The following is a 27375-nucleotide window of genomic DNA, read 5'->3' on the forward strand; positions in this document are numbered from 1 at the left end:
CCCCCATTTAAAATGTAAACACAACGATATTTTTGTAAGAAAAATAACTAAAACTCGTAGAAAAACAAACTGCAACGAAGAGAGTGAAGATAAAAACATTTTGTATTTTCTTGGCTTCAAAATATTGACTTCTTTTCATAATTTCCCTTTTCTTATAGAAACACTGAAAGTTTAATCAACGAAAATTACGAAACTATTAACAAACTTAAGATCTAGATATTAGCCGAAAAACAAGCAACTTGAAATGTAGCTAACTAAAATTTTAAGTTGCTTATAAAGAAAATCGCATTTGCCAACTTTTTGGCTTAGCTTGTGTCTGTTAAATAAAGTATTAAGCTTAATTATCAATTTTCGATTAGTTTGGCTATTTATTTAGAAGGACGATTTTAGCACAAAAAGAAGTTTAAGTTTAAAATAAAATATGTTTTTTCGTGTTTTATTTCAAATCTTGAAAGAAAAGTTTATTGTTATTTACCATAGCCACCATCTTTGAATCAAATTAAATCGGTGTACATTTTTTATGGTTAAACTAAATTACGTTAGTTTAACCCATAGTAATACCAACCCTTCTAACCACTTGTATCGCTAAATAATTAAACTGTTCTTTGTTTGGTAACGATCGATTTTTTGGTATACTATCCTCTGTCTCTTCCTTCATGTTAGCAGAAAGTCATGCTTAATTAATTTTTAAGCTAATGTAATTATTTCGAAGTTAGGAGCTGTTTATAGCTAGGCTTGTAAAAATGTACAGTTAAACAACAAAAGTGATAAAAATCCAAGGTTCTAATTTACACGAACTATTTTGCATTTTCTAATGTAAAAGACACAAAACAGAAGAAGATTTAATGTTTGATGAGACACACGTTGGTGCGAAACTCTGACAGTTTTACCTACCGAACGAATTATTCATAAACGTACCATCTTCTGAATTTACAACCCTTTCTTGAAAACACAATTTTTGATTCACGAAGTGCTAAGCTATTTACATGATCTCTTAGCTTGTAATTTTTTTTGTTTGAGTGACATTTATTCACTTTTTAAACTCTTCCTTAACGACAATTTACTTTTGTTTTAGCGACAGTTTCACAAACAAATTGATAGATATAACGTTTATCGCCGCAAATAAATTTCATCATCCATTATTTATCGTGTGTAAAACGTCCTTGATAGTATAGTATGATTCCCTTTATTCTTCCTCTGTGGTTAGTAAAAAATTTTTATTTTTTTTAGTTCCTCGTCTGGTGGTATAATAAGTTGAAGCTGAACAAAATAAAAAAAAAATATTTTATTGGCTACTCGTTTTTGTTTTTATTTATTCTCTGCTTCTTTTTCTTCCTTTTCTTTTTCAAAGGTTATTAATTATGATAAAATATAAAAAGACGCAAAAAAAAATTCACAGTTTCACAGAATAATCAAATGATTAATGTAAAATGCATGAATCAGGCTAGATTTTGTATTGGGTTTTTAAATGAAGTTTTAATGAAAAGTTTTATATATCAAGCTTACATTTACCATTTTTGATTCAGCCATTCAACTCTAAAATTTTGCTGAAAAAGTTATTTGAAAAAATCCGGGGGTGAATTTTACTCTTAAAAATTAGGACCTTAGTCTATTTTTATATCGTTATCCAATGATGTAAATAATGTTTTTGCGCCAAAAAATAGAAATAAATAAAAAATATCCATTTTACATAAACGATAATTCTACATTAAATAAATATTCTTCTCTGCACAAATTATTTCCGTCCCGCACCCCCTGTAAATTGCAGTGAGTAATACTTGAAAATGAATTCAGAGTTATACTTCTGCAAGTTCTTGATTCATTGACGCGAAATGTTTTAAAAGACATTGCTTGCTAATGAAACAGACCAGAATAAAAATGTTAGAGAAATAATTTTAATACCGAACGATAAGATTTTTCCAATGATGTTGATAAGGGATGGATTCAGCATTATTTATGCTATTCTACTTACAGTCAGGTAAGTCAAATTGCTTCAGCGAAATCTTCATTTGCATTTTAAGCAATCTGAGTTAAAGATTTCAAGGTGGTCAACCTTGTTACTGGATAGGAAATTGCAAAGGTATAAGGATATGTTAAAAGGTTGAAAAAAGGTATTTAAAATACTGAATTTGTTTTTATTTTCTATGCGTGTTATTTAGTTTTGATAATGTCTGTTGGCGGTCGTAACGTCGTCAAACGCTATTTATTGATTGTGTCGTATGTTTTGTGGAAGAATTCAGTTTATTGTGGTGTTGGACAAAATTAGCTAACAAAAGTATAAACGGACAATGGTATATTTATAATTGGACAATAAATTTCGATCTATAATTTCATCAGCTTCAGGTTTGAAACACAGAATAAAACAAGAATAGAAATCTATAAGAAAATATCTGCATATACCCCTACAGTTAAAAATATCTAAATAGACAGAAAGAAAAAAATTATAACTTTCTTACTGAGGCTCGACTTTCATTTTATTGTCAAGAAATAGAAGCTCATTGTCAGTTTTAGAGGTTTTTACTATGGTATCTTTATTATTGAGCCCCAACATCATTAAAAATCACATCTTCAGCCGATAGCTAGGAAAACAAAAAGCTTTTCCTGTCTGTCCTCTACGAGAGTTCTCAGCTCACCTGTTTTTCTCACCTCTTGTCATCAACAAGACACAACCTAGGGAGCATAGCAGTATGGTAAAAGTTATGTCTTAACTTCAAAAAGTTTAATAAAACACCAAATAAAAACAAATTAAGAACATTTTAGGCTGAAATTTAGTGAAAATATAAGAACATCCAGCTATGGCAGACAATTGATGCCAGTGTAAATGTACTCGCATAAAAATAAACGTTTTAAAAATTTCTTAGAAAAGAAAATGTTTTTCTAAAATGATTTAGAAAAACATTTTTTCTTCTAAGAAATTTAGTTTTATTCGTATGATACACATTTTATTTGGAAACTGGTTTTACAAGGCAGGGTTTACGATTCTTAAAAAATCACCCTTTCAGCATGAAATGATACTTATGTTTCTTAATTTTTTAAGAATTTTAAGCTTCGTGTTTCTTAAACTTGTGTTTTTTAATGGTACATGTACGGTAATCTTTCCTCCTTTTTTACCATTTAAAATACTTTCTTTCTTTCTTTTTTTTCTTTATGATAATTTGATTCATTATCGTGTTTATATCTGTAAAGTTAAATTTTTTCTCTTTTTTTGAATAAGTTAGGTTTTCTTTGTTTGTTTCCTACCAACAGTCCTGCATTCTTTCTTAAATGTTTCCTAAGTTTCTGACATGCCATGTTTCTTAAATTCGAGTTTCTTAAAAAAATTGATGTAGAGTGAGATTCATATAAAAATCTTTTGTCCTGTCCTAAGCTTAAAAGTTTCTTTACAAGTAATAGAATGTGAAGTAAGAGCAATATAAGAAAGACTAGTCGTTAGCCTGTGGAAAATCCACGTGTTCGCCCGTCTTTTTTATACCGCATTGCGTGCTTCTCGCTATTGCGCAGCTAAGCTACCATTTTGCGTGACAGACGGACGGACGGACGGGCGGACATTTAACTAAATTTGAAAGATAACTCATGTTGCAAAATTTCCATCAGTAAACCGTTCCTTAAGTGATTATTAGAATACTACAAGCGGGATTGTCTGCAGGCCGAAAATAGAAAATATTGCCCATAAATTTAGATGATTGTCCTTTTGGTAAATAAGCCATTTAAAGCTCTGAATTTAAGGATTTTAAAATGCATGATTTACATAACACTAAAAACGGACTTAGCCTTGATTTCTCCACAGGCTAAGAAAACATATAAGTTGAGTCTAAAAACTACTAAACAATTTTTCATTTTCTTTTTATTAGAAGATAACTTCAACATATTTTTTCTTCTTTAAATTCTAACAATTTTTGTCCATATATGTAAATCTGACCATGTATTTCGTATTTTTGGAAAATAACACATATAAGAACATTTGAGACTGATGTCAAGAAATATGAACCCAAAATTTCGAAAAGCATGTTATCTGCTACATTTGCAAACTTTTTTGCGATTCTTTTCATTTTTCAACGTAAATTTTGTTAGGAAGTAATTTCACGGAAACTGAGGTCATTACTAAGCTGTTTTTTCAAACAATAACTATTTAAATTTAGCTGCGGTTTTGTATTCAGACATTGTCGATCTTTGGTGAATCATTAGAATCAATTATTCTAAAAACTGTTGATCAACAAACACTTTTCTTATTTCGTAGTGACTTATATGAATACAAATAAGTTTGACGAAAAATTAAAATTATAAGTTAAGCTTATTATTAATATTGAAATATTTACCCAGGATAGCCTCTTCAGTTTCCATTGGTACTGCTATCAACGAGGGTCTTGTGAAGGGGGTCCTAGTGCATTTAAAGCTCCCATTTGAGCTACGAAAGTGGTGCAAGCAAAGCAATCGCTCAACTAGACAACTGCTTAAGATATCAATCCTATTCTCATGCTTAGCTCTAAGTAGAACAGAAGTAAGAGCTGAAATTTTTTTCCTGGATTAGTTATAATAATAATGATAATAATACACATCATAATCTCATACATGTAGTCATCGAAGTAAGAATTCTAGTCTTTACGGTCTGGTTTGCATTCCATACGCTGACTGGTATATATCACAAAACTTATATGGAGAACAAGTGAAGAAATATTACAACGCAACAACACATTTTTCCTCAGAATCTTTCACAGATAGCCATGCTTAGTTAAAAACGCTATTGATGCGTTGTGCTTCACCATTTTCATTGTTATTTTAAGCTTTTCGGCTTACTAACGTTTCAAAATAATATGTAACATATGATAAAATGGGTATAGAAAAACATTAAGCATATTCCGTAATACTTCGAATAAACGCCCCCTTCTATTAAACGCCTCCTCTTATAGACGCCCCCCTTTTCAGTCATTTTTTAAAAAAACGCCCTTCCTCATAAGGGGGCGTTTATTCGAGGGGATAGAAAAAGTATATGAAAAAATCAATAACTGTTATTGTTTTGCTCTTTAAATTAAAAGCCAATTTTAATGGTGCTATTATAACATAGAAATTTCATAAATACAACTAAACACAATCCCTCATATTTGATACATCGGTAAAATATGGATCTTTTTTTTCTAAATCTTAGGTTTAAAGTTGTTTTTGCTTTTGAACTGGATATATTGTAAAGTTTATACTATACGTATTCTTAAAAACTGCAAAAAAGACGAAGTGTAAAAAATTTAATAAACGCCCTCTTCTTTTAAACGCCTCCCTCGATTAGACGCCCCCCCCAAAAAAAAAAAGAAAAAATGTCGGGCCTTTATTCAAAGCATTACGGTACTTTTTAAACTGGCATAAGTTTTTCCTCCCAAAGTTCAATGTTAGATGTTCTAAAGGTGTTTTTATGACACATGTTCTTATATGAGATTTCAAAACTTATGTATTTATGTTTTAAGCTAGTCACTGAGGCATGATAATTTTCAAATGTTTAGAACTTTGAAAGATCCTTTTCCATTGTTGATTGAAAAATAAACTGAATTCTTGTCTATGTATAAATCGTTTCTGTGACGTTCAGTTTCTGCGTTAAATCATTCTCGAGAAAAAGACTTTTATGCAGTAGTGAAATTTTTTTTACCTAGACAAGGATATTCAAACCAAGTATAAAAGACAGATCAATAATTTTTTTGACCTGAAAAAAAAAATGGGATAATAAAAGCATTTAAATGGACTAAAGTTTAAGAAATTCTTTTCATTGTTTCTTATAAGTAAATGGCGCGAAAGTATGTTTTTGATGAGCGTTCGAATATATTTCATTTAAACTGTTATGTAATGAAACCAGGAAAAGAACACAACTTGCAAACTTATCATTGTTTTTTTTATGTACTTTTAGTCTATCATCGATTGCCTGTCAGAATGCTCCAGTTCCTGATTTTGCAATCCACAATATTACAGTGACAAATACTGTTTATCGATTCCAATTTTTAATGGGAAATTACACATTTCGAGATAACATCGACTCGTTTCAGAGCTTAAGACTTGAATGGTTGCTGATGAACGGTAACGCAGTCCCTGCCAGCAACTGGGTGCAACTTGATGATACAACGAAAAGCTTAGTAGGGTTTATCAGCAAAAGCACTTACCAAAATCAGCCAGCCATTGGGTACGAATATGTACTGAAAGCTACAGATAAAGATGGGAATAGTGGCAGTAAGATATATAACTTCAAACTTGACTCGCCACCAAGAGAACCGAACTATAAGCGCCTTTTAAAATTAACATCAACTAATTCTATTGTCTATGTTAGAAATTATGTTCAAATCCTGTTTGACATACAAAATATTTTATTTCAATACGCTCAGAAAACAAACCAAGGCATAAGCGCACTAAGAAGTTTCATCACGGAGGAACTAAAGGTCACCAAGTCAAACGGCGTGACCACAATTGACATGACATGGAGTATCACCCCATTCTTGTATAACCAATGCCAGTTGCAGACAATAATGAATTTAAGATCAAAAACAATTGGAAGTTACCTACAAGAATATACCAGCGCTTTTCAGCCGTTGTACCAGTTCAACAGTGAAGGAGAAATTTTTAGTAGCGTATGCAGCTATCTATCAGCAGATCCAGCTCGCGTCGGTGCTTCATTATCTCCATTTTCTGTCGTGTATGGTGTCCAGTTTTCCATAACAATACCTTCTACAGCATTTCTTCCCCCATTAAGTGCAAGTACAATGTCATTAACAGTCCAATTGCGTTCCTCAACCGGTGAAGCATTGACAAAAACCAGTTGGATTAATCTCAATGGCAATGATTTATCACAAGGTGTAAGATTGGAGGGGTATGCATCATACGCTGTTGCCTCGCAACAAACAAGTTTTTCATTTCGTTTGGTTGCTTTGACTCCTCTCCTTGTCGAAACCTACAGAAGTATAAGCATAAGTATTGGGCAATTCCAATCGATGCAAGAGAACTACATCGTCACGTTTTTGTCAAGTTCGGTAATCACTGCTCAGTATTCGACCTTCATACGCAGCTTTATATCCACAATCTCAGCGTATTTATCTGTGTCTTCTTCCTCAATTATTGTTTACAGTTTTGAAAACACGCAGGCAAACACTGTTTTGAAATGGACGATAACAACTTTCACAACAGGCTGCGATATAAACCTAAGCACATCTTACACGTCGAAAATGATCGCATCGAATGGGCAACCAAACAATGAACTAAGCGTTTTGATCAACAACATCGGTTTCCCGCTGGCGCAAATTAACATCAAAGTTGGAGCTACATGTCAGAAGCCAGTAATTAATAACGCAATAGGACAGATATCCTTTGCATGGGGAACATTCTTTCAGTATGTGATTGCAGCAAATGCCTACGTGGACGCAAGAGATGGCACTAACTTGAAATTCAGCATGTTTCAAACTGGTAGCGCGTTTTCGTCTTCCAACTGGATAACTGTCAACAGCACAACAAGAACAATCTATGGTGTTCCTATCATAAAAAGCATTGTAAAGGGACGGACGTATACTTTCACGTTAAGAATTACAAACAGTATTGGAAATTACATCGATGACAGCTTCACTGTTACAAGTAATATCGACCCTCCCGCGTTCAGCTACAGATACAAAGTAAGGATCGAGTACAGCAGCTTTTATCAATCCATGGCTTCGGTGTTGTTTGGATTTTTAAACAGAATGTATGTCTATTTTCGTAACTCGAACAGAAATCAGTTACTCGTACAGGAGGTTATCTCATTTGTAAACGAAAGAAGAATGGAGGTGATATATTATAACACCAGCTTCAGAGTAACACCTTGCGACACAAAAAGCATTGCAGTAGCTAATGCTTTACTGTTTGACGGTGTTAAGCCAAGTCCTTTACTAATAAATGCAATGAAACCGAACTTTAATGTTTTGGATATAAACAGCGTCTCAGGTTGCCCAAAGAATGTTCCACCTGCTATTAACGTCGCAAAACTTCCTGAAGAAGCTGGTCCTCATTCAATATCATGGGGAAATTACTTCCAAGCTACTTTATCCGATGACCTGTTCTTTGACGAAGAAGATGGCGGCACAAAAAATTTACTCATCACTTTCAAATCCATCTCGTCCAACTTTAATCTAGCATTGTCCTCATGGATTTATTATGATCAGGCAAATTTTACTGTATACGCAGTCCCAATGGACGCTACGTTTAACTTGCTCAGTGGAAATACCATACTGAAATATGTGCTCAGAGCGGAAGATAGCGGAGGACTTGGAGTGAGCACAGAATATATAATGCAACCAACAGGAGCTGTATCGAACTTTTACAGAATAACATACGTCATGGAAGTATACAATATAGCTGCTTCATCTTATGCTTATCAATTAATCACAATGTTCACAGACCTTTGGTCTATATTAGGTGCAAAGTACCAGCGGCAAATGTGTATAAGGAGTTATCAAGTCACAAGTGTGTCGGGTAATAATGGTATTGCAACTTTGGTGTGGACACCGTGTAATTTGCCAGTCCGCAGTTGCAACTTTGATATCATTAATGAAATAAAAAGCAAATTATTCGTGACTGGTACCACAAGTTTAAAACAAGAAGTAACAAAAAGATTCACTTATTTTACTATTAAAAGCGTAACAGACATTGGATCTGGAGCTTGTGGTTTAAACCCTCCAACAATATCATATCAAATACCTACAATTCAGATATCCTTTTGTGGTCTTATGAAATACGCAATTCCACAGAATGCCTTCATTGATCTTGAAGATGGAAATACAGGAAATTTAAGGCTGACATTGACTGATGCCAGTGGAAATGCGATGCCTTCCTTTTCGTGGATATCTTTTGATGCATCGAAGCAGGAGGTAACTACACTTCTGCATCAGTCTATGTTTAACAATAACTTTCAAAGAGTGCAAAGGTTACGATTGACTGCCACGGACAGATCTGGATTGAATACGACGCAAATAGTCACGTTTAATATAAACGGCAATGCCATACAGACGGATTATAAAGTTGAGTTTCAAGCGCGTCTATCATTCGTTGACACCAACGTGAATTCATTCATCAGGTTTGCAGAAAAAATGGGCAATTATTTCGGTGACAATGGCAAGGGATTTGAAGCAATACGTCAAAGAAAAACAGCAGATGGTACAACTATTTTCGAATTTGGAAATTGCACGATACCATATTCGCCATGCAATGTTGTCGAAATGAACAGGTATAAAAATAAATTAAAAAATTCTGATGGCTCGTGGAGACAGTCCTTTGAAAACAACTTATTGCCTGAATTTACCAAAGTCTTTATAACTGACAGCCTATCTGGTCCATGCGCAGTTGATGAAGCACCAAAACTTGTAAACACTTGGGGTCCATTATATGTTGAGATATATAAGACTTACATCATCCAAGTTCCGGAAAACACTTTTTTCGACAAGGAAGAAGGAAACACGCGGAAACTTCAGTTGGAGCTACGAACAATAAGTGGTACTGCTTTGTCATCAAACTTTTGGGTGTCATTTAACTCTGTTAGTCAAACAATCACTATTGTAGCAACAAAAGCTGTTGCTGAATCGTTAGCGTCATCGAGACTAACATTAAATTTGTATGCCTATGATAGCAATCGTAAAAGCGCTTCCCAGCAGCTACACATCGTTATCAACTATTCAACTATTCCGACAAGTCACTACATAAGCATGCAGTTTACGACAGTTGGCTCGAGTTTTGTTACGATTTATAATCAATTACGAACAAGGATAACTTCATACTTTCAAGACAACGTGGCAATAGGAACAGTTTTGTTTCATTCAGCGACAAATAACTTTTTAACAACATTATCTGTCGTGTGGAGCAATAGAACAATATCATCCACCAATTGTGAAAACGAAAAAATCAATTACATGCTTTCTAAATTGTTTTCGTCAAACAATATCGTTCATCCAGCATTTGTATTAGCATTGTCAACATTTACAATCTCTAAATTGTCGTTTTTCTACGATGGTATATGTGATTCTGAACGGAAACCACCAGTAGTTATGACCCAAATTTCGCCACTGACAACTTCGTTTTGTAATTACATTGAATATCTTGTACCTGCAAATACATTTTCAGATGTGTTAGATGGCAATACAAGAAGTCTCTCCCTGGTTATGTTAAATTTGGACAACACAAACATAAATCTCAATTCTTTTGTTTATTTTAATGAGCAGACGCAGACCATACGTGTTAATCCTTACGATACAGCCTTTACTAGTGTATTATTTCCAAAGCGGTATTCCTACTTGCTCAAGGCAACAAACAAACGTGGTCTATATGTCACTACAAACGTCCACATTGATATCACCACTGGTGCGCCGAATTACAGCTACTCGTTTCAAATCACTGGTACTTGGTTAAAACAACAGAATCTGACGCCTATCACCGACATTATAGCAGAATTTCAATTAAAATCCAGTTCATATTTTGGATATCAAACGGGTAGTAATATTCACATAATTGATGTCATGAGACCATCGCCATTTTCAACAACGTTTTCCATAAAAGCAACCAGTTGTTTAATTGGATATAACCCTTGCGATAACAATAACATAAAAACACTTCAACAAAAATTATTTTCATCGACTGGCACGTTTCATCTCGCCTATTCGCAAACTCTTTTACCAAACATACAACTGTTGTCGATTGCTGAACAAAGGATTGGTCCATGTAAAAAGCCGAACGAACCACCAACACAGTTTCTTCCCATACCAACTGTAACTTTGAACTCTTGCTCTGCTTTTAGTTACAAACTAGCTCCGCAAACCTTCAAAGATGCCGAGGATGGTTTTACGTTAAGTTACGTCATAATTTACGTTAACGGCTTGGCTATCAACTTGGACACTACCTGGATATACAATACCATTAATAAAGATATCTTAGCAACAGTAAACAACGATGTAGTAATGGGTAGTGGCACTAACGGCTACATGATAACAATAAGAGCATTTGACAGTCAACAAGCGTTCGTTGATGCAACATGGAAAATAAACATTGCAGGCAAAAAACATCAAACATTTTATAAAATCATTCTTGATGTCACATCAAAAACGTCTCTCCGACAAGCTTTCATAGAACGTTACTATTTGACTAAATACATCAACAACTTTCTAAATGCTAACTATACGAATGCTATCAACATTGAGTTATTGCAAAATAACCGAATCCGTTTTGCATGGAGTTCCTGCAGCTTGCCTGACTATTGTGATAGAAACGCTGCAAATATTTTCTTCATGAATATGAAGGTTGGTAATAACTTTGTCACCGAGTTTGTTAATGCGCTATCTCCACGCTATGTTCTAAATGATGTTTCAATGGAAACTCATGCAACTTGCAGAGGTCCTATTTCACCACCTATTCCATCAAGAACAACTTGGACACTAACTATTAATCAATGTGGAGGAATGAATATGTTAGTTCCATCCAATATGTTTACTGACCCAGAAGATGGTAACACAAGGAATTTAGATACAAAACTTACGAAATCAACCAACCAACCACTCCCTCACTGGATATACTATGACACCACGTCGCAAACAGTCAGGGCGTTTCCTACTAGAGCAGAAGCAGTGGCGTACCAAGCATCGCCATACAACCTTAAGCTTACAGCAACTGATAAGACAGGCTTGTCAGCTTTTATTGATGTACCTATTATAATACAAGTTCCTGCCGAACCCAAGTATCTATTCCAATTTCAATATACCGTCTTAAACGTTGGCAATAGGATTCTGGAGTTACTGGCTTTTTCACAGAAGTTGTCCAACCATTTAACTGCACAAAGAAATCAGGTTGGGTTAATATCATATTCTTTCTCAACGACATCAACAACAAGAACTTTTAAGTATGGCAACTGTTCAATTTCATACAATCCCTGTGATCTGGCATCGTTAACACAACTTCGAAACCGCTTTATCAACTCAAACAACTTCCCCAACACGGCTTTTCAAGCAGCAATGCTTCCGCAATACAATATGAGGTTTGTTCTAACAGAGAAATTATTTCCATGCTCAGGCGTGGTACCAACTCCTCCAAGAGTTGTAAAACCAATTCCCACTTTACTTGTACCCATGTGTGGTTACTACCAATATTTAATTCCAGAAGATACATTCTACGATCCCCAAGATGGAAATACAAGAAAGCTGACGTTAAACCTGTTATCATCTTCTGGTCAGGCAATTCTTCGTAATTCCTGGATACAATTTAACAGCCAAACTCAGACCATATATGCAATGATAACAGCATCAGACGCACTTGCAAATATTAATGGATTTCGTTACAGATTGAAAGCTGTGGATAGCTCACAGCTTCCTGCTGAGACAACAGTTAACATACAAGCTACTGGCCAGTACGAAATAGCTCAAGAATGTCAAATTAAACTCGATTTATTGACGACAGCCACATCCAACAAAGTGGAGAGGATGCGATATGTAGCAGAAAAGTTGAAAGTTTTCTTTCAATTGACATCTGTGGGAGAGATTGCAATTTCAAATTATATAGAACTTAGCAGTACTAAATTCCAGTTGTATTGGACCTACTGTTCATCAACCTATCAAACGTCTGCAACAAATGTTGCAGTAGATTACTCTTCCTTGATCACAAAAATCTTAATGAAGTTATTCTTAAATGATCGAAAAACAATCGTGTCATCTTTCTACACGGCATTTGGGAGTGGTTATACGGTTGAAAGCGTAACAACCCAGTTTAGTAAAAGATGTCAGGACCTACCTCCCATTGCCGATCCGAATACCAATCAAATCAAAATTACTCTTTCCAGTTGCGGCTATAATCAACGCAATCTCGCGCCAACACTTTTTTATGATTTCGAAGATGGTGGCACATCGTCTTTGCAATTATCTATGTATTTAAGTGATGGTGCAACCCCAGTTCCGCTTAACACCTGGGTTAACATTGACACCCAGTCACAATCAATCATTGCTGTGTGCAACGACAATGTGAGAGCGTTAGTACCTGGTTCTTACACGTTTTTTTTGAAGGCTAAGGATAAAAGTGCACAAACAGCTTCATTAAAAGTAATTCTTGAGAAATTTCAACAAAATCCAAATCAATTGTCACCATTTGAAATCACGTTTGAGATGAAATACAATGGTCCTGCGACACGATCATTAACCTACGAAAGTATGTATGCCTCTGAGAGAATTAAATCATATTATCAAATAACCTCCAACCCAGCAGTTTTAATTAAAATGTATGATATAACCCATGGCTATACGAATTTTAGAAGATTAACTTGGACAACTTGTGAATACCAAACTTGCTCATCAAGCGTCATGTCAAAAACGAAAGCTTTATTGACAGATTCTGGTGTATTGCCTTCTCAATTTGTTAATTCTTTTCTCAGCGATTTAACAATTTATCGAGTGTATTACACGTCCACCTGCAACCCGCCAAACTCACCACCGCTCAACTCCAATCCAATCCCACCTCTCCAACCGCAATATTGTTCTCTCTTTTCCTATCAAGTTACTAGAGCAATATTTTATGACAATGCGAATGGTGATGTTAAAAACTTAAAGGTGCAGTTATACGCATCTAATGGTTCAAAACTACCGAAAGCTTCTTGGATACAAATCAATACAGCTAAACTTGAAATTTACGCAGTAAATATTGCATCTAAATCCTCTCAAGTTTCATCCCCCTCTTTTGTGTTAAGAGCTACAAACAGTGGAGGACTATCTTTAACGACGTCAGTAAAAGTTGATTTTGACAAAACACCATATACAGCTGACTGTCCAATCACAATGAGTTTTCAATATAAATATGTCACATCTGACACAGCTGATATCGATGTAATATGGATTTTTGCAAAAACTCTCCAGAAGTACTATGGCGATGCAAATGTGATGATCAAGGTTTTAGATTTTTACCAATTAATCAACGGAGATTATCAAATCAAATGGAGTAATTGTTCGTTCGTGTATAACACCCAGGAGGAAGCAAATAAAGGACTTGCTGAAAAAGATCGGGGAGCGATTACCCTTATATTCTCCAAGCTGCTTGACACAAACACACAACAAATAAATTCTAATTTCCGCAGCGCTATGCAAGAGATGTTTACTATCAAAACACTAACTGTAAGTTATCAGTGCATTGAAACAGATCCTTATCCGACCAATACGGATGATTACAAAATATATTTAAAGCCATGTGAACTAAATAAACATATATTGCCAAATAATCTCTTTATTGATAATAAAGATGGAGATATAAGAAGCATGCAAATTGCACTTACTTACACCAATGGACAAATCGTATCCCAGTTGGAGTGGCTTCAAATCAATACAGACACGAGTGGAAGAAAGTATATTTACGGAATGGTTTCAGAAAGCATAATGTTATCTGCTCCGCAGAATGGATTTCGATATTTGATCAGGTGCACTGACAGCTCAGGAAGAAGCGCAACACTACCGCTAATTGCCTTTGTTATCCAGCAAGGAGTATTGTCTAATAATATCTTTACAATTGGATTTAGAAGTTATATAACCGATACTAATCCTGCAGCTTATGTGCTTGCTGAAATCAGCAGTAAGATAGCAACGTATATTGATCCATCAGATACAAAAGTACAAGTGTTTGTTAAAAACTTCAACAAAGATTCATTTATTCAATTCGTGCGGTGCAATTTACCATGTAATGAAAACACTCTCAATGTGATATTCAATAAATTTCAAGTTACTAAATACCAAACTATTCCTAATTTTCAACTAATACAAGCGCTGAGACCGCAATTTGACGTCAATTATGCATATGTAAGCGCACCTACTTGTGTAACTAATAACAACGAAACAATAACACCTGAAAATTGTCCAAGCATCCAGCTGTTGACATGTGGTTGGTTCACAAAGCCATTATCATCTCAATGCTTCAGGGATTCCACTGGCAGAAACACAAAGTCGTTCCTGACTACCATGCTGCAGCAGGACTTGGCAACAATTCCGAGATCGTCTTGGATACAATATGATATCATAAGTCAATCCTTTTATGGAATCCCAATTTGGAATCAAGTACTGGCAACACAAAATTACAAAATGAAAGCTACTCATCCTGCTTCTGGAAATTCAGTATTATCATCGATCAATTTTCAGTTTGATGGTTACTCTGCCATTAGTAAAAGTAATAATAAAGTCTGCCAAGTTACGTTGAAATTCGACGACACAATGGATAAAGGCATGATTGATGTTACCATCATCAGGAAACTGCTTGAGAAAATTTCCGCGTTTTCAACATCAAACATTGGTATAAATTCCTATCTTGTGATGAACTTTATGAGATCTAACAACGTTATGTCACTAACGTTTTCAAATTGTACATGGTTTCAATTAGTTAATAATCCAGGGAATGGGAATTCGGTATATCTTCAAGAAGTGATGAAAGTTTTAGGACAATACTTTGTTATAACCGGCACCACAATAGTTGGAATCAAACCATCTTTCAGATCTTACCTTGCTCCTGATTTTGTCTTCAGAAGTTTTTCATCATCGGTCGGATGTACAAGTACACCTTCTCCGCCGCCTTTTGCCAATAAAGACCTGTTAGTCACACTCGAGCGAAGGTGTGGGAAATTCACTTATATTGTCCCAACTGACACATTTACAGATCCACGTTACGGCAATACAAGAGCTTTAAAATTAAATTTGCTAACCGCAGATAATCAAGAATTGCCAAAATCAACTTGGATTAAATTGAATGACAGCCAAATAGTTTATGGTCTTATTGAGGAATCTGTGGTTCTGAATCAACCTGTTGGTGGCTACAAATTTTTACTTCGAGCGACCAATCAAGATGGACAGTCTGCAACAGCAAGATTTACAGTGGTTTTACCAAGCCAACCATGGACAATTGAATTTTCATCATTAACGATATCATTCCGGATTGTTCCACCTCCTACTTATGACGTTGACTACAAACTGTCCTTAATTAACCAGCTAGAATCATACACTCTATTTCAGTCCATGCAAGAAGGTTTTTACATACAGTCATTTGTTAATGTTGGAAACGTCATTAACGCTAAGGTTGCTTATTGCTATCAATGTAGTCCTCTCAATTATGTAAACACAATGTATATCCAGCAAAAAACTCAAAGTCTACAAGCTTGGTTATTAAACAAGTTCTCAGTGTATGAGCTAACCACAGAAATGCAATCAGACCAATTTGTAAACAATGCTTGTGTAAATGAAGACGATCCTCCCGTAACTCCATACAAACAAAACTTTGCACTGTGCTCGGAAAATATAATATTTCTTAGAGATATGTATAATCCGCTCGTTGACTCCTTAACGGTCGAACTTTTAACAACTGATGGAACAATTGTTCCACTGAATTCATGGGTAAATCTATTGTCGCAGCCGTACAGAATTGTTGCATTACCCACTATGGATATGATCAATATTCCTTACTACGAATTCTTCATTCGTATCAAAAGAAATAACATTGTTGTGGGAGATCTTCAACGATTACAACTTACCGTGGTGAACAGAATTCCATCCATTGGTCAAAAGTACACGTTGTCTTTAACCGGTAACAGCAACCAAGTCCAATCAGATGTCTCTTATATATCCTTCGCTTGGGGTTTAACACAAAGGTATATCGGAGGCGCTAAAACACTACAACATATTAGTTTTACAAGAGTCAGCAATAATCCTGTCAGCTTTGTGCTATCTTGGTACAACTGCTCACTCCCATGTGGCGATGACAATGTTCAAAATGTAAATTCAAAACTTTTTCAAAACAACGCTGTCAATTTACAATATTCTAACCTCTTCAGTCCAACGTACACTGTATCATCCCTGACTACAATGTGTACGGACGACCCGCCGATTGTTAACGCTACGTATAACATCACTATACCAGCTTGTGGGGTTTACAAGCATAAGCTACCAAATACGTTTGCATATGACTCTACCGATGGTTATTTGAACAATCTGAACGTTGAACTAAGAAATATGGACGGCAGTGCGATATCACGATCCTCTTGGATACAGTTTAATTCTTTACAAAAAGAAATTCAAGCAATACCGAATAATGGTATCATAATGACGACACCAGCATCTGGATGGAGGTACATGTTATACGTGAGTGACCGTAACCAAAAGACATCGTTCAGTACTCTCTTTGTCAAACTTCAAAGAAGAGTGGATAATTTCGTGAAGTTGGACGTCTCCTTCAGAAGTTCCTATCCTGCTACTACTAGTTATGTCAAAATACAAGAAAGCGTCATGCAGTTTGTTTCTACTTATATCGGTGACAATTCCATATCGGAGTATCAAAGTTATTCTTTCAAGAGAAGTGGAATAGCAGAAAATTTTGTAATGCAAATTTCTAACTGTACTGTCAACAGATACATGTGCGCATCACAAGATGCCCAATTAAAATTGCTTGAAGGTAAAATTAAACAAACAGATGGCTCTGTAAGCCCAAATTTTGCTTCATACGTTCAAACAACTTCCGGTGGACGTGTTGTTATCACTTCAGCATCAATTAGTTACACCTACTCAGTTGATTTACCACCACAAATAAGGGAACCTATACCAACTGCTTATGTTACGTATTGTTCTGGAAGGAAATACAAAGTTCCAGATAACACGTTTTCTGATGAGAAAGCATTAACGTATTCTATGAAGTCTCAAGGTAACAGTCAAGTACCTCCACTAAGTAACTGGGTTTACATGTATCAAAACTCTATATACATGTTTCCACAAATGAGCACAAGGCCCGGCACTTATAAATACTTGATAACAGCGACAGACTCGTGTGGTCAGACCGCAAATACAGAGTTAACAGTTGACCTTTCTGGTCAGCAAGAAACCTCAAGGTATTCCTTAACAATGCGCCTTCAAAAACAAAATTCGCTCCCTTATTCTTATGAAATATGGAATATTCAAGAGACGCTGAAGAAATGTTACGATATGGTCTCGAACACTATTCGATCAGAATCATTTTTAATGTTTAACGGTTACATGGAATACAAATGGAGTGATTGCGCCATACGTACTGATCCTTGTGACGTCAATAAAATAGACAAAATTAATTCCAACACTTTCTCCTACTCATTTGTTCTTAGTGATGAAATAAAAACTTGTTTTCAACCAAATTTGGTGCTTCAAAACGTCGTGGAAAATCGTTTATCAACATGCCAACCTACTCTTATCTCTCCAACTGCAAACTATGTAGTCCAACTGAGAACAAGATTTTGCCAAAAGATGAACTTCCAGGTACCAATAGATGTTTTTTCAAGCACAAAGGACGGAAATACAAGAAATTTAAAACTTGAGTTGCTTATGACTAGCCTAGATCCGTTACCAGCTTCAGAATGGGTGCAATTTGATCAGGAAAATCAACTGATCTATGGATACGCAAGAACAGGAGAATCTATTGAAAGCGTAAAAACCAGTTACACTTACAAACTAAAGGCAACAGATAGTTCCGGCGCGTATTCCTTTACAAATGTTGTTATTACAATCATAGGGGAAATTCCAGCTTTAAATTACCTGTTGTCTTTATCTGCAACTAGCGTTGCCAGTATCCAGAAGAGCATTGACCAAGAAATTAGTCTAATGGCAATATTGAGAAATTACTTCAATAAGGAAAATATCAATGATGTTTCTTTCACAAGAGATTCAACATCATCCAGAGATTTTACATTCAAATGGACGTTTTGTCAATTTCCTAAAGCCACATGTCCTTGCAACAGAACCCGAGAATATAAACAATTAATGCTTGAAACGAATACCATTAGAAGTATTATGCAGCCTAATTATGTTTTCAAGTCATGGACAGACGAAAAGAAAGGCAATTGCCTTGAAAATGGAAATCCCGTTGCTATGACTCCAATACCAAACAATCTTATACCTGTAGGTCGATGCTATGGTAACGTTGTTCCACAAAACGCGTTTTACGATGCTGAAGATGGATGGACAAGGAACCTCACTTTGTATCTACGTAACATGCAAAATCAAGAATTCGCAAGAAACTTCTGGATTCAGATGGATTCGCAAAAGCAGAAGGTTTGCGGGATATTAACAAATCAAGCATTTAAAGACCTTCGACTTGGAACGAAGAAAAATTATCCATATGAGTATAATATTCTTGCTAGAGATAGCTGTCTGAATGAAGTTTCTAAAAAGGTGGTATCAACAATAGACATTGAAACGTATCCAGCTGATCTTCAATACGTATTTTTTATGGTACTGTACAAAAGGCAAGGAGATCTAATGTCTAACTGTTCTGACATCGACCGACTCATCTACAAAATAGCCGATTACAGTGGTGGATATAATAAAACCGATATTATGGTTGAGTACATCACTGTTTATAATAGCACTGCTACAAACTTTACAGAAATAGCATGGAGTTACCGCAATGTGAGCGGCGGAAATTGCTCGAACAGCACTGTGAAGAATCTACAAGAAAGATTTGTTCGCGACAACAACCAAACAAATCCTAATTTTATTTCCTATATGCAACCGGAGTACGAGGTAGTTAGCGTTCGGGATGAGAAACGTGGCGCTTGTGTAGTAGGGCCAGCGGCTTTTGCTATACTTGGAAGCGATAATGATTTTGATTGGTGGTTTCTTTGGTTGCTGTTGGCATTAGCGTTGTTGTTTTTATTGGCCTGGTTGATATGGTTGTGTTGTCGCCGATATTGTCCAACATTCTGCCCAACTTGCTGTGGTCCTTGTGATTGCTGTTCCATTTGCACAAAATGTTGCATTCCATCTGGGAAATACGCATCTTTCGCTGAAGATGATCCAAACGATGTCTCTGGAGGTAGCTTTTGCTAAGATTTGTATGAAAGTTAAATTTTACTAGCGTTATGGCGAATAATTCTGTTTTCGATATAATTTTATCTTTTAATTTGAAATACCTGTAACTTTATATGCACGTATGCGCTGACTCGACATGGCGGGAAAAGTGGACCTCGTTTTCGCTATTGCGCCTGTTTTGTGATAAGAAATCCGTTATAATACCGAGTACCAAGAGTTCTAGCATGTTAAGACACTTTGGAGCAGTTTATTTACTCAAAAACACGATTTTGATGAAAATCTATCATAACTTACTGCTGGCCGTTACTTGTTTACTAAATATCGATTTTTAACTGAAAAATATATAATATTGACAAATTACCCCTTTGTTTATAGTAAGTCTCATGGGAAACTTATAGTACTAAAATTATAAAATAACTATAAAACATGCATTTGCACAAAATTACATTTACACCAGAATATCACGAAAGATTAAAAACTGGTAATTCTATACGTTCATATGTCTTTGAAAGATAAGGAGATACAGGATATAGAAAAAAAAATTAGGTTCCTTCAAAGTATGGGACGAACAAACAAAAACAAACAAACAAAAAAATGGAAAAATGAAAAGTGAAAACGCACAAATAAAAATATCTAACCCTAAAAATTATAGCGGCCAATAAAGAAACATTGACAGACACAAAGAGAAGTTTATCAAATCTTTTTCCTACTTTTCAGGAGTTGCAGTTCTTCCTAGAGATGACTCGCCCAGCCCAGCTGCACGTAAGAAAATTTCTCATGTATCTCGCTATTTTGTTCTCAATATCATATTGTACATGGATGTATTGTTTTTATATCTTTTTATCCTTTATAATCTTTCATTGGTAATATAGTAGTTCAATCATTCATGATTTATACGTAATAGCAAAAAAGGAAAAAATGACCCATTAGACGCTCAGTATTTAAATACACCCCCGTGTGGTTAAGCGCCCATCTTCTTGATACGGGATTACATGAATAAGTAACACTCTTGTCTGCACGATATTTTAAATTTTTCTTCGATATATGCTATCAGATATACACGAAGGAAGATGCCTTAATTTATTATTAAAAATGCATTAATTAAAAAGAGAACTCTTGTTACCAATTTCTATGTGTCCAGTCCTCAAATAACATTCCGTTCACCATGGTCACTTCACAGGTCATTTAATGCACACCACTAATTTAATGCCCTATTTTTTGTAGAAGCCATGCCGGTTGAAAAAGATGACGATTCTGTCACTGGAGGTCAGAAATATTTTTTTTCATCTTATTTTATTTGTAGTCCCTGTGCTTCCATACTCATTTAAACTTCAACAAATTCATCTGAGGCAACTTCAGATTCATTTTTAAGCAACAAAACATTACAGGAATTTCAATAAAAAAATCTTATGTCGAACAAGACAAAGATAAATCCAGAATCGATTAAAAATTGTAACATTTAACATTTGACATCATTTCTTGATCTTTATTTTATTCAGGTGTTGCTGCAATGCCAAGAGATAAAGAAGATCCGCCAAATCCACAAGCACGTGAGTGACTTGTTCAATTTATTCTAAGTTGTTTTGACCCCATTTACGTGCATATGCATATGTTATCAGACATCAAGTAACAGCATGCGATACAATTTTTAGAATATTTCTTTTCTATTGTAGAAACGATGCCTGTGCCAGGAGATGACGACTCAGTTGACGGAGGTAAATTTCCATAAAAAAGAAAAAATAGCTACGATTATATAGTGTTTTAAAAAGACATAAAAATACTGTTTCCTCTTTCAAACAAATCAGAAGTTGTGAGATGAAATTAAGTTGTCTCAAATACTCAGCTTAACTATTCTTATTTCGTTCTTATTTCTTCTCTTATTTTATACTTTTTAATACTAACTCTAACTAAAGCAGGTGTCCCATTTTCCGTGCTAAGGTTGTTGTAATGCTAAGGAATCAAACAAAATTCCTTATCGGGAAAAACGTTTTTCATTTCTTGATTTTCAATAAACTGACATCACACATTAGGCGTTGCTGCCCTGCCACGAGATGTGGCAAGCCCTGCGCCAGATTCTGGAGTTGAAGAGGAGATTCCGTTAGCTGCACCCGTCGCACAGGTAACTTATTTACAAAAAATTAACTTATACTTAACATGTTGCCCTCTTGCGGCTAGCTGCAATTAGCAGACATATTCAGTAAATAAATAAACTTTATAAGCTGGCTGCACCTCTTACTAAAAGCCATAAATTGTGATACCAAACAGTTTAGCAATCTGAGAATGTTCACCAAAAAGGCACATGTAAGGCACCATGTGTTTTTGCACGATGTAATTTGTTATCTTTTCCATGCAAATCTTTCTTTCGCTTTTTTGTTTACCTGTTCTCAACTTCAGTCCATGCCTTTTATTCCTTTTTCTCTATTTTATCCAATGTCACAGGATGAGTCAGTACCTGAAATGGATTTCCTGAAAGAACCCCGTCGCAGCGTGGCGGAATCCTCCATCCAACCTGTAGCAACAAGAGTCGTCGAAGAGGAACCAGATTTTAACTTTTCCGAAATGGACAGTTCCACTGCGATTTTGCCACAAATTCCACAGCAGATAAAAACTGAATCTTATCGTGACAGCCGAGATGTTAATACGCGGCAAACTAATATGAAAGTTACCGAGAGAAGCCAAAATTATTCATCTCAACCGTATAGATTATCGACCGACCGCAAAATGTATGTTGAAAGGTATGCCGACAGAAGGCCTCGAAACGTACAAATTATCGAAGACTACAAGCGCGTAAGATCGCCGGAAAGATCTCATATAATAAACATTGAACGAAAAAGGTCTGAACCAGTCAGGCGTGTTTCATTAAGGCCAATAAAACAAAGATCGAAACATTATCGATATACTGACGCTCTTATCGATGAGCCAATAGTTTTCCACATGGACGATCGTGCCAGAAAACATAGCAGGAATAAAAGCGAGGACGGTGCAATTCATGTTAGGAGATCCGCGCGGCATGGCAGAAGAATTTCAACCCTGAGCAAAAAGTCGAAATCGCCCCGACGTAAACAAAGACTGTATTCTGTATCGCCAGTACGCCGTCGAATCTCAATATCTCCTGTAAGGCGACATGCTTCCAAGCCTGTTGTATTAAGAGTTGAAGACATGGCAGAGAACAAACACAGAAGAGGAAGATCACGTGATCGTTTTGAAAAGGGCTTTTATGATTTAAAAAGTCATCGAGAACCGAGTTATAAATTAGCGAAAGAAGACTTTGACCCTTCGAGTATATTTTTAAGCGGTAACAATGATGTTCGTACAGTATTGACAAAAGAGAGTGGAAGAGGAAAGAATAATGCTGGTTATTCTGAGAGCACGACAGACTCTGGTGTTTCTGAAGAGGTAATGTTATCTGTTATCTATCTGTTTTCTCACCTCCATACTCAAACCAAAGAAAGAGAAGCCAATGTTCATCGCTAATTCTTAGAAACTAGTCGATAAGGCCCGTGAAAAAATCCACTGAGGCAGTATAAAAATGAAAAAGAAGCCTTATTTGAATTTTGATGACGTCAGCAACCTATCCAGAAAAAAATAATTCAGAAGCTTGTTTTCACGTTGCATCTATTGTGTAGACCTTAAAGCGCTGATCAAGAAAATGTATATGATCATGTGCTTTTGATGAGCGGTTAATGAGATATAAGGGTTTAAAAATTTTGCTGAAGTCAGCAATGGACCGTCAAAACCTAAAAAAAATTTTTTGGTAGAAATTTATATATCTGTTGCCTTCCTCGTATAGATCTTGAAACTAATCAAGAAAATGTATAGGATCTTTTTGATAAACTGCTGCAGAGATATTAAGGTTTGAAGGTTTTTTGATGACGTAATTGGGGACCTAGGTTTTGGGAAACTTACCCAAATTGGTTCCAGGTGGTCCCTAATTACATACGCAGTGAAAAATCATTGACGTCACCACCTCGTTTCCAAGTTATTTGGCCTCAAAGTTCTAAGTGCACTGTAATGGCTTCGTTAATTTAATATAGGATATTGACGTTAAAGTAGTGTTATTAACGTCGCGCCGTAACGTCAGAAAATTTAACTTATTAGACATGCATTTTTCGGTTACTTCAAAGAAAATTTCGGTAAGATCAATGGAAAATGAACATATCCACTTTGCCTGTTACAGACACACAGATCTGGCGTATTATTATATAGATATACATTTTTTTCAACAATACTCCTTAAAAATTAATAAAGTTTATTTAGAATTTCATACTGCGGTAGGCAAAAAGTTGAAATGGCTTATTAAATTGTATTGCATATGACCTCTCTGTTTAATATCGAGAAAGTACTTATTCAACCCAAATTGATTCTTAAATTTATACATCAATTTTTTATTGAGCATCTTGCGGAAGCAGTGACCAAATACTTTTACTAGATCTTCATCGATAGTTTGAATAACTTCATTAAAAAGCTTTTTTCGTATTTATGTCATCGAGAAACAATTTAATTGTTCCGTTTTCTTTTTTAGATATTCTTTTCCCCGAAACTTTATCGAAAAAACCTAATCAGCAGCGGGAAATCGAAACGTACAAGTGATCGCCATGAAACTTTCTTAAGAGAAAGATCTTTAAGTCCCTTGGGCCGAGGTCCTGCGTTTAACTCGAGAAGCCGAAGTAGTGGTCACTCAAACAGAGCTTTGCGAGAGAGTCTATCTAAAGAGATGCGTGAACTGCAAAATAGAGAATCTCGAAACATTACAACAAGACGTGTTGAAAGATATTACGACGAAGATTCTCATGTTTAAGGAAAACCGTTACGATGAAGAAATAATTAAAAGCTGCTCTCAACATGCAAGAACAAACAATAAATGCCGAAAAAAGGGCTTTAATACAAGAGCTAAAGAAGAGCATTAAACTTTTGTAAGCTTCGTTGAAGTTTTTGTAAATATTAGAGAGACCATCTAAGCTAAAGCTTCGATGACGATATTATTCAAGGGCATTGTTTTACCGTGGGTTTGCTGGCCCTGATTTTGTACATAATTTGTTAATTTTTAATAATGTAAATATAACTTGAGTATTAATATAACATATTAACCTTTTTCTTTTTCAGTTCTTTTTTCTCACTGTAGACACATGCTACTTGAAAGATTTGAATTGATTCTTGACATGGAAGGTTAACCAACAGGGGCGGTAATAACTTTTCTTAAACATTTAGATAAAACAAAGATATAAAGATGCCTGTTTTTAATTTTTTAACGTGACCATACAAAATGTAACAACCGTTCTTAGACAACATATATTCTTGATGAACAATTGATTCGAAAAAAGGAAGTTTTTTCACACTTAATTGATTGAGTATAGAAAGTTCCTAAATGTTTTTTTAAAAGAAATAACAACCTAAGTTGAAATTAGCGGCCATTTAAGTTATATACCTTTCACTTAGGCTCTTGTAGGCAGGGGTTGTCTAATTGAATAAGGGTGCATGAGAGAACATTGTTGCTTATTGGAATTTGAGGCGTTTACATGGGCCTTATTCAGAATTATTACAGTATAGCAGAAATAATGATACAATATCCTCCTATGTAAGTTTGATTTCCATAATGGTTTATCATGAGTTAATCTTGATGAATAACTCCTGTGTAACAAATTTTTTGTCACATACCTCTTAAAGCCTGAGACACTGACCATTGCTACTCTTCGAAACTACTCCTTAATTTTCTATAACATCCTAATAGTTGGTAAAATATATAACTTTCGTTAGTGATATCCTTAGAACTCACAACACGGCTTTAATTCATCAAGAAGACTTTTTATGTAAATTTTAGACATATGATTAACCCGATTTGATGATTTTTGTAGATTTTAGGCGAAAATCAGGAAAAATAGACTTTTCGAGCAATTTTTGGTAAATTTCTATGCCAATTATGTGAAAAAATGTGTCAAGTAATCCTTATTTGACTATCATAGTCAAATGAAAGCCAAATTATCCTTATTTGTCTATCATAAACTTTTAACGAAATGATAAAAATCGTTCTAAAGGTAAAGTAATTGATTTTAAGCAGATATCTATTTTAGACTAGAATGTAAACCTTCCAATGACGTCACAGAAAAAGTGCTAACATACAGAATTATTGCTGCCATTTTGTTCCTTGCGTGTTGTAAGTTTGATCGCATTTAGAAAAGCGTATCAAAGGTTATGGAGGGGGATTGAAATACCCGGGTCTACCAGATTTAAGACACGCTGAGAAAACAATAGATGACGTAAGGAAACAATCATTGAACCACTATATGACTATAACAACAATGTCAGGAAGAGTAACAATGACAAAACAAAGTAACAACAAGGTTCAAGTTATTAAAACCTAGGGAGAAAAATCTAAAATCACAATTCTTCTGGTTACTTAAACGTTAATTTTACACAACTTTCTAGCTCTTTCTAGATCTTTCTAGATTTAGCTCTTTAATTTGATAGATGTTCTACCTAACGCGAGCTTCCACTCTTCTCTCGTATAAATATTCATATTTTATCTGTTCATGCGTCACAATTAAGCGACGCTACGGCACGCCCACTTCGTAAAAAACTTCCTTGTTAAATTATTCTCTGTGAATAGTTGAAAGTCATTCTCGTGTCATTCTGAATGTTTTCGGGCTTTAAATAGAAAAAGTGTAATAATGATAGGATTTTCGTACCTTATCAATTCACAGTAGTAGCAAAGGCAAAAACGTTGCATCTAAAATCCTTAATCCTTTTTTAACGTATTCCTTTTTATTCTATTTAAGTTTGGCCTTGAGATTCAAAAATACTCTGATTTTATAAACAAACCATCTTCAAAATATTGATGATAAATCATGGAGTCATCAAAATTTATTTCAGAGCGGCCGATCTAACATCCATGCACTTAAAAAGCCATCAGCTGCGACTGATATGAGAGGGAGTTTTAAGAAAAAAAGATTTTTAAATAACCCAATCCTGACATATTTGCTTTAAAAATAATTGGGGATTCACAGTTTGCGTTTTAATAACCGTGTACGTAAAAGTATGACATGCAATTTGGCGTTCAACGAAATTTCAAATAGAAAAAAAACTCTACCCATTTGGGGAGTTATTAACTTGATTATTCTGCTTGACAGGTCTATTCCTATAAGCCCTCCTACTACGAAGATTTGGCAAACCGCCATGTGGAGTACCCTCCCATGACACGTTGCAATAACGTGTGCAAGTTTATTTTATGGAAGACGCTGTTTACCCATACCTAAATATATTTATACTTAGTTAAAAACTATTCATTTTTCATTAAAATTGTTATTAAATTCTTGTTTTTATGCATTTCTCAACCGCCGTACAAATTTGATATAAAAAATTCATTTTAGAAGTGACACGAAAGAAAATTAAAAATTTATGTCTAGCAGTATATCCCATCTCTGTGCAACTATCAGATTTCAATGCAAACCTATAGTAAATAATTGTTATTACTTACAGGAGATAAGCAAATGTTTAACCACCTGCTCTGCGACAGTTATACAACTCGCACATTGCAAGTACAAGAGAAGTAAAAAGAAAAGAAAGTGTC

General features: G+C 35.1%; 1 protein-coding gene across 1 annotated transcript; it reads left to right on the plus strand.

The window, feature by feature from the left end:
* The first annotated feature begins 1706 nt into the window (after positions 1 to 1706).
* On the plus strand, positions 1707 to 24909 carry LOC130623009 (uncharacterized). The gene is made up of 9 exons (XM_057438512.1): positions 1707 to 1978; positions 5888 to 19815; positions 20529 to 20573; positions 21036 to 21077; positions 21311 to 21361; positions 21485 to 21526; positions 21842 to 21930; positions 22251 to 23207; positions 24334 to 24909. The coding sequence occupies exons 1-9, from the start codon at positions 1923 to 1925 to the stop codon at positions 24607 to 24609; spliced, it is 15486 nt and encodes a 5161-aa protein (XP_057294495.1). The 5' UTR covers positions 1707 to 1922; the 3' UTR covers positions 24610 to 24909.
* Positions 24910 to 27375: the final 2466 nt, after the last annotated feature.

This window comes from Hydractinia symbiolongicarpus, chromosome 13, assembly GCF_029227915.1.
Source record: "Hydractinia symbiolongicarpus strain clone_291-10 chromosome 13, HSymV2.1, whole genome shotgun sequence".
In the NCBI taxonomy this organism is placed as follows: domain Eukaryota; kingdom Metazoa; phylum Cnidaria; class Hydrozoa; order Anthoathecata; family Hydractiniidae; genus Hydractinia; species Hydractinia symbiolongicarpus.

Excerpts from the sequence above, each read along its gene's own strand:
- LOC130623009 (XM_057438512.1), top strand. The coding sequence starts at position 1,923 with ATGATGTTGATAAGGGATGGATTCAGCATTATTTATGCTATTCTACTT. Across the intron at positions 1,979-5,887 it reads GCTATTCTACTTACAGTCAG|TCTATCATCGATTGCCTGTC; the intron begins GTAAGTCAAATT and ends ATGTACTTTTAG. Across the intron at positions 23,208-24,333 it reads ACTCTGGTGTTTCTGAAGAG|ATATTCTTTTCCCCGAAACT; the intron begins GTAATGTTATCT and ends TTTCTTTTTTAG.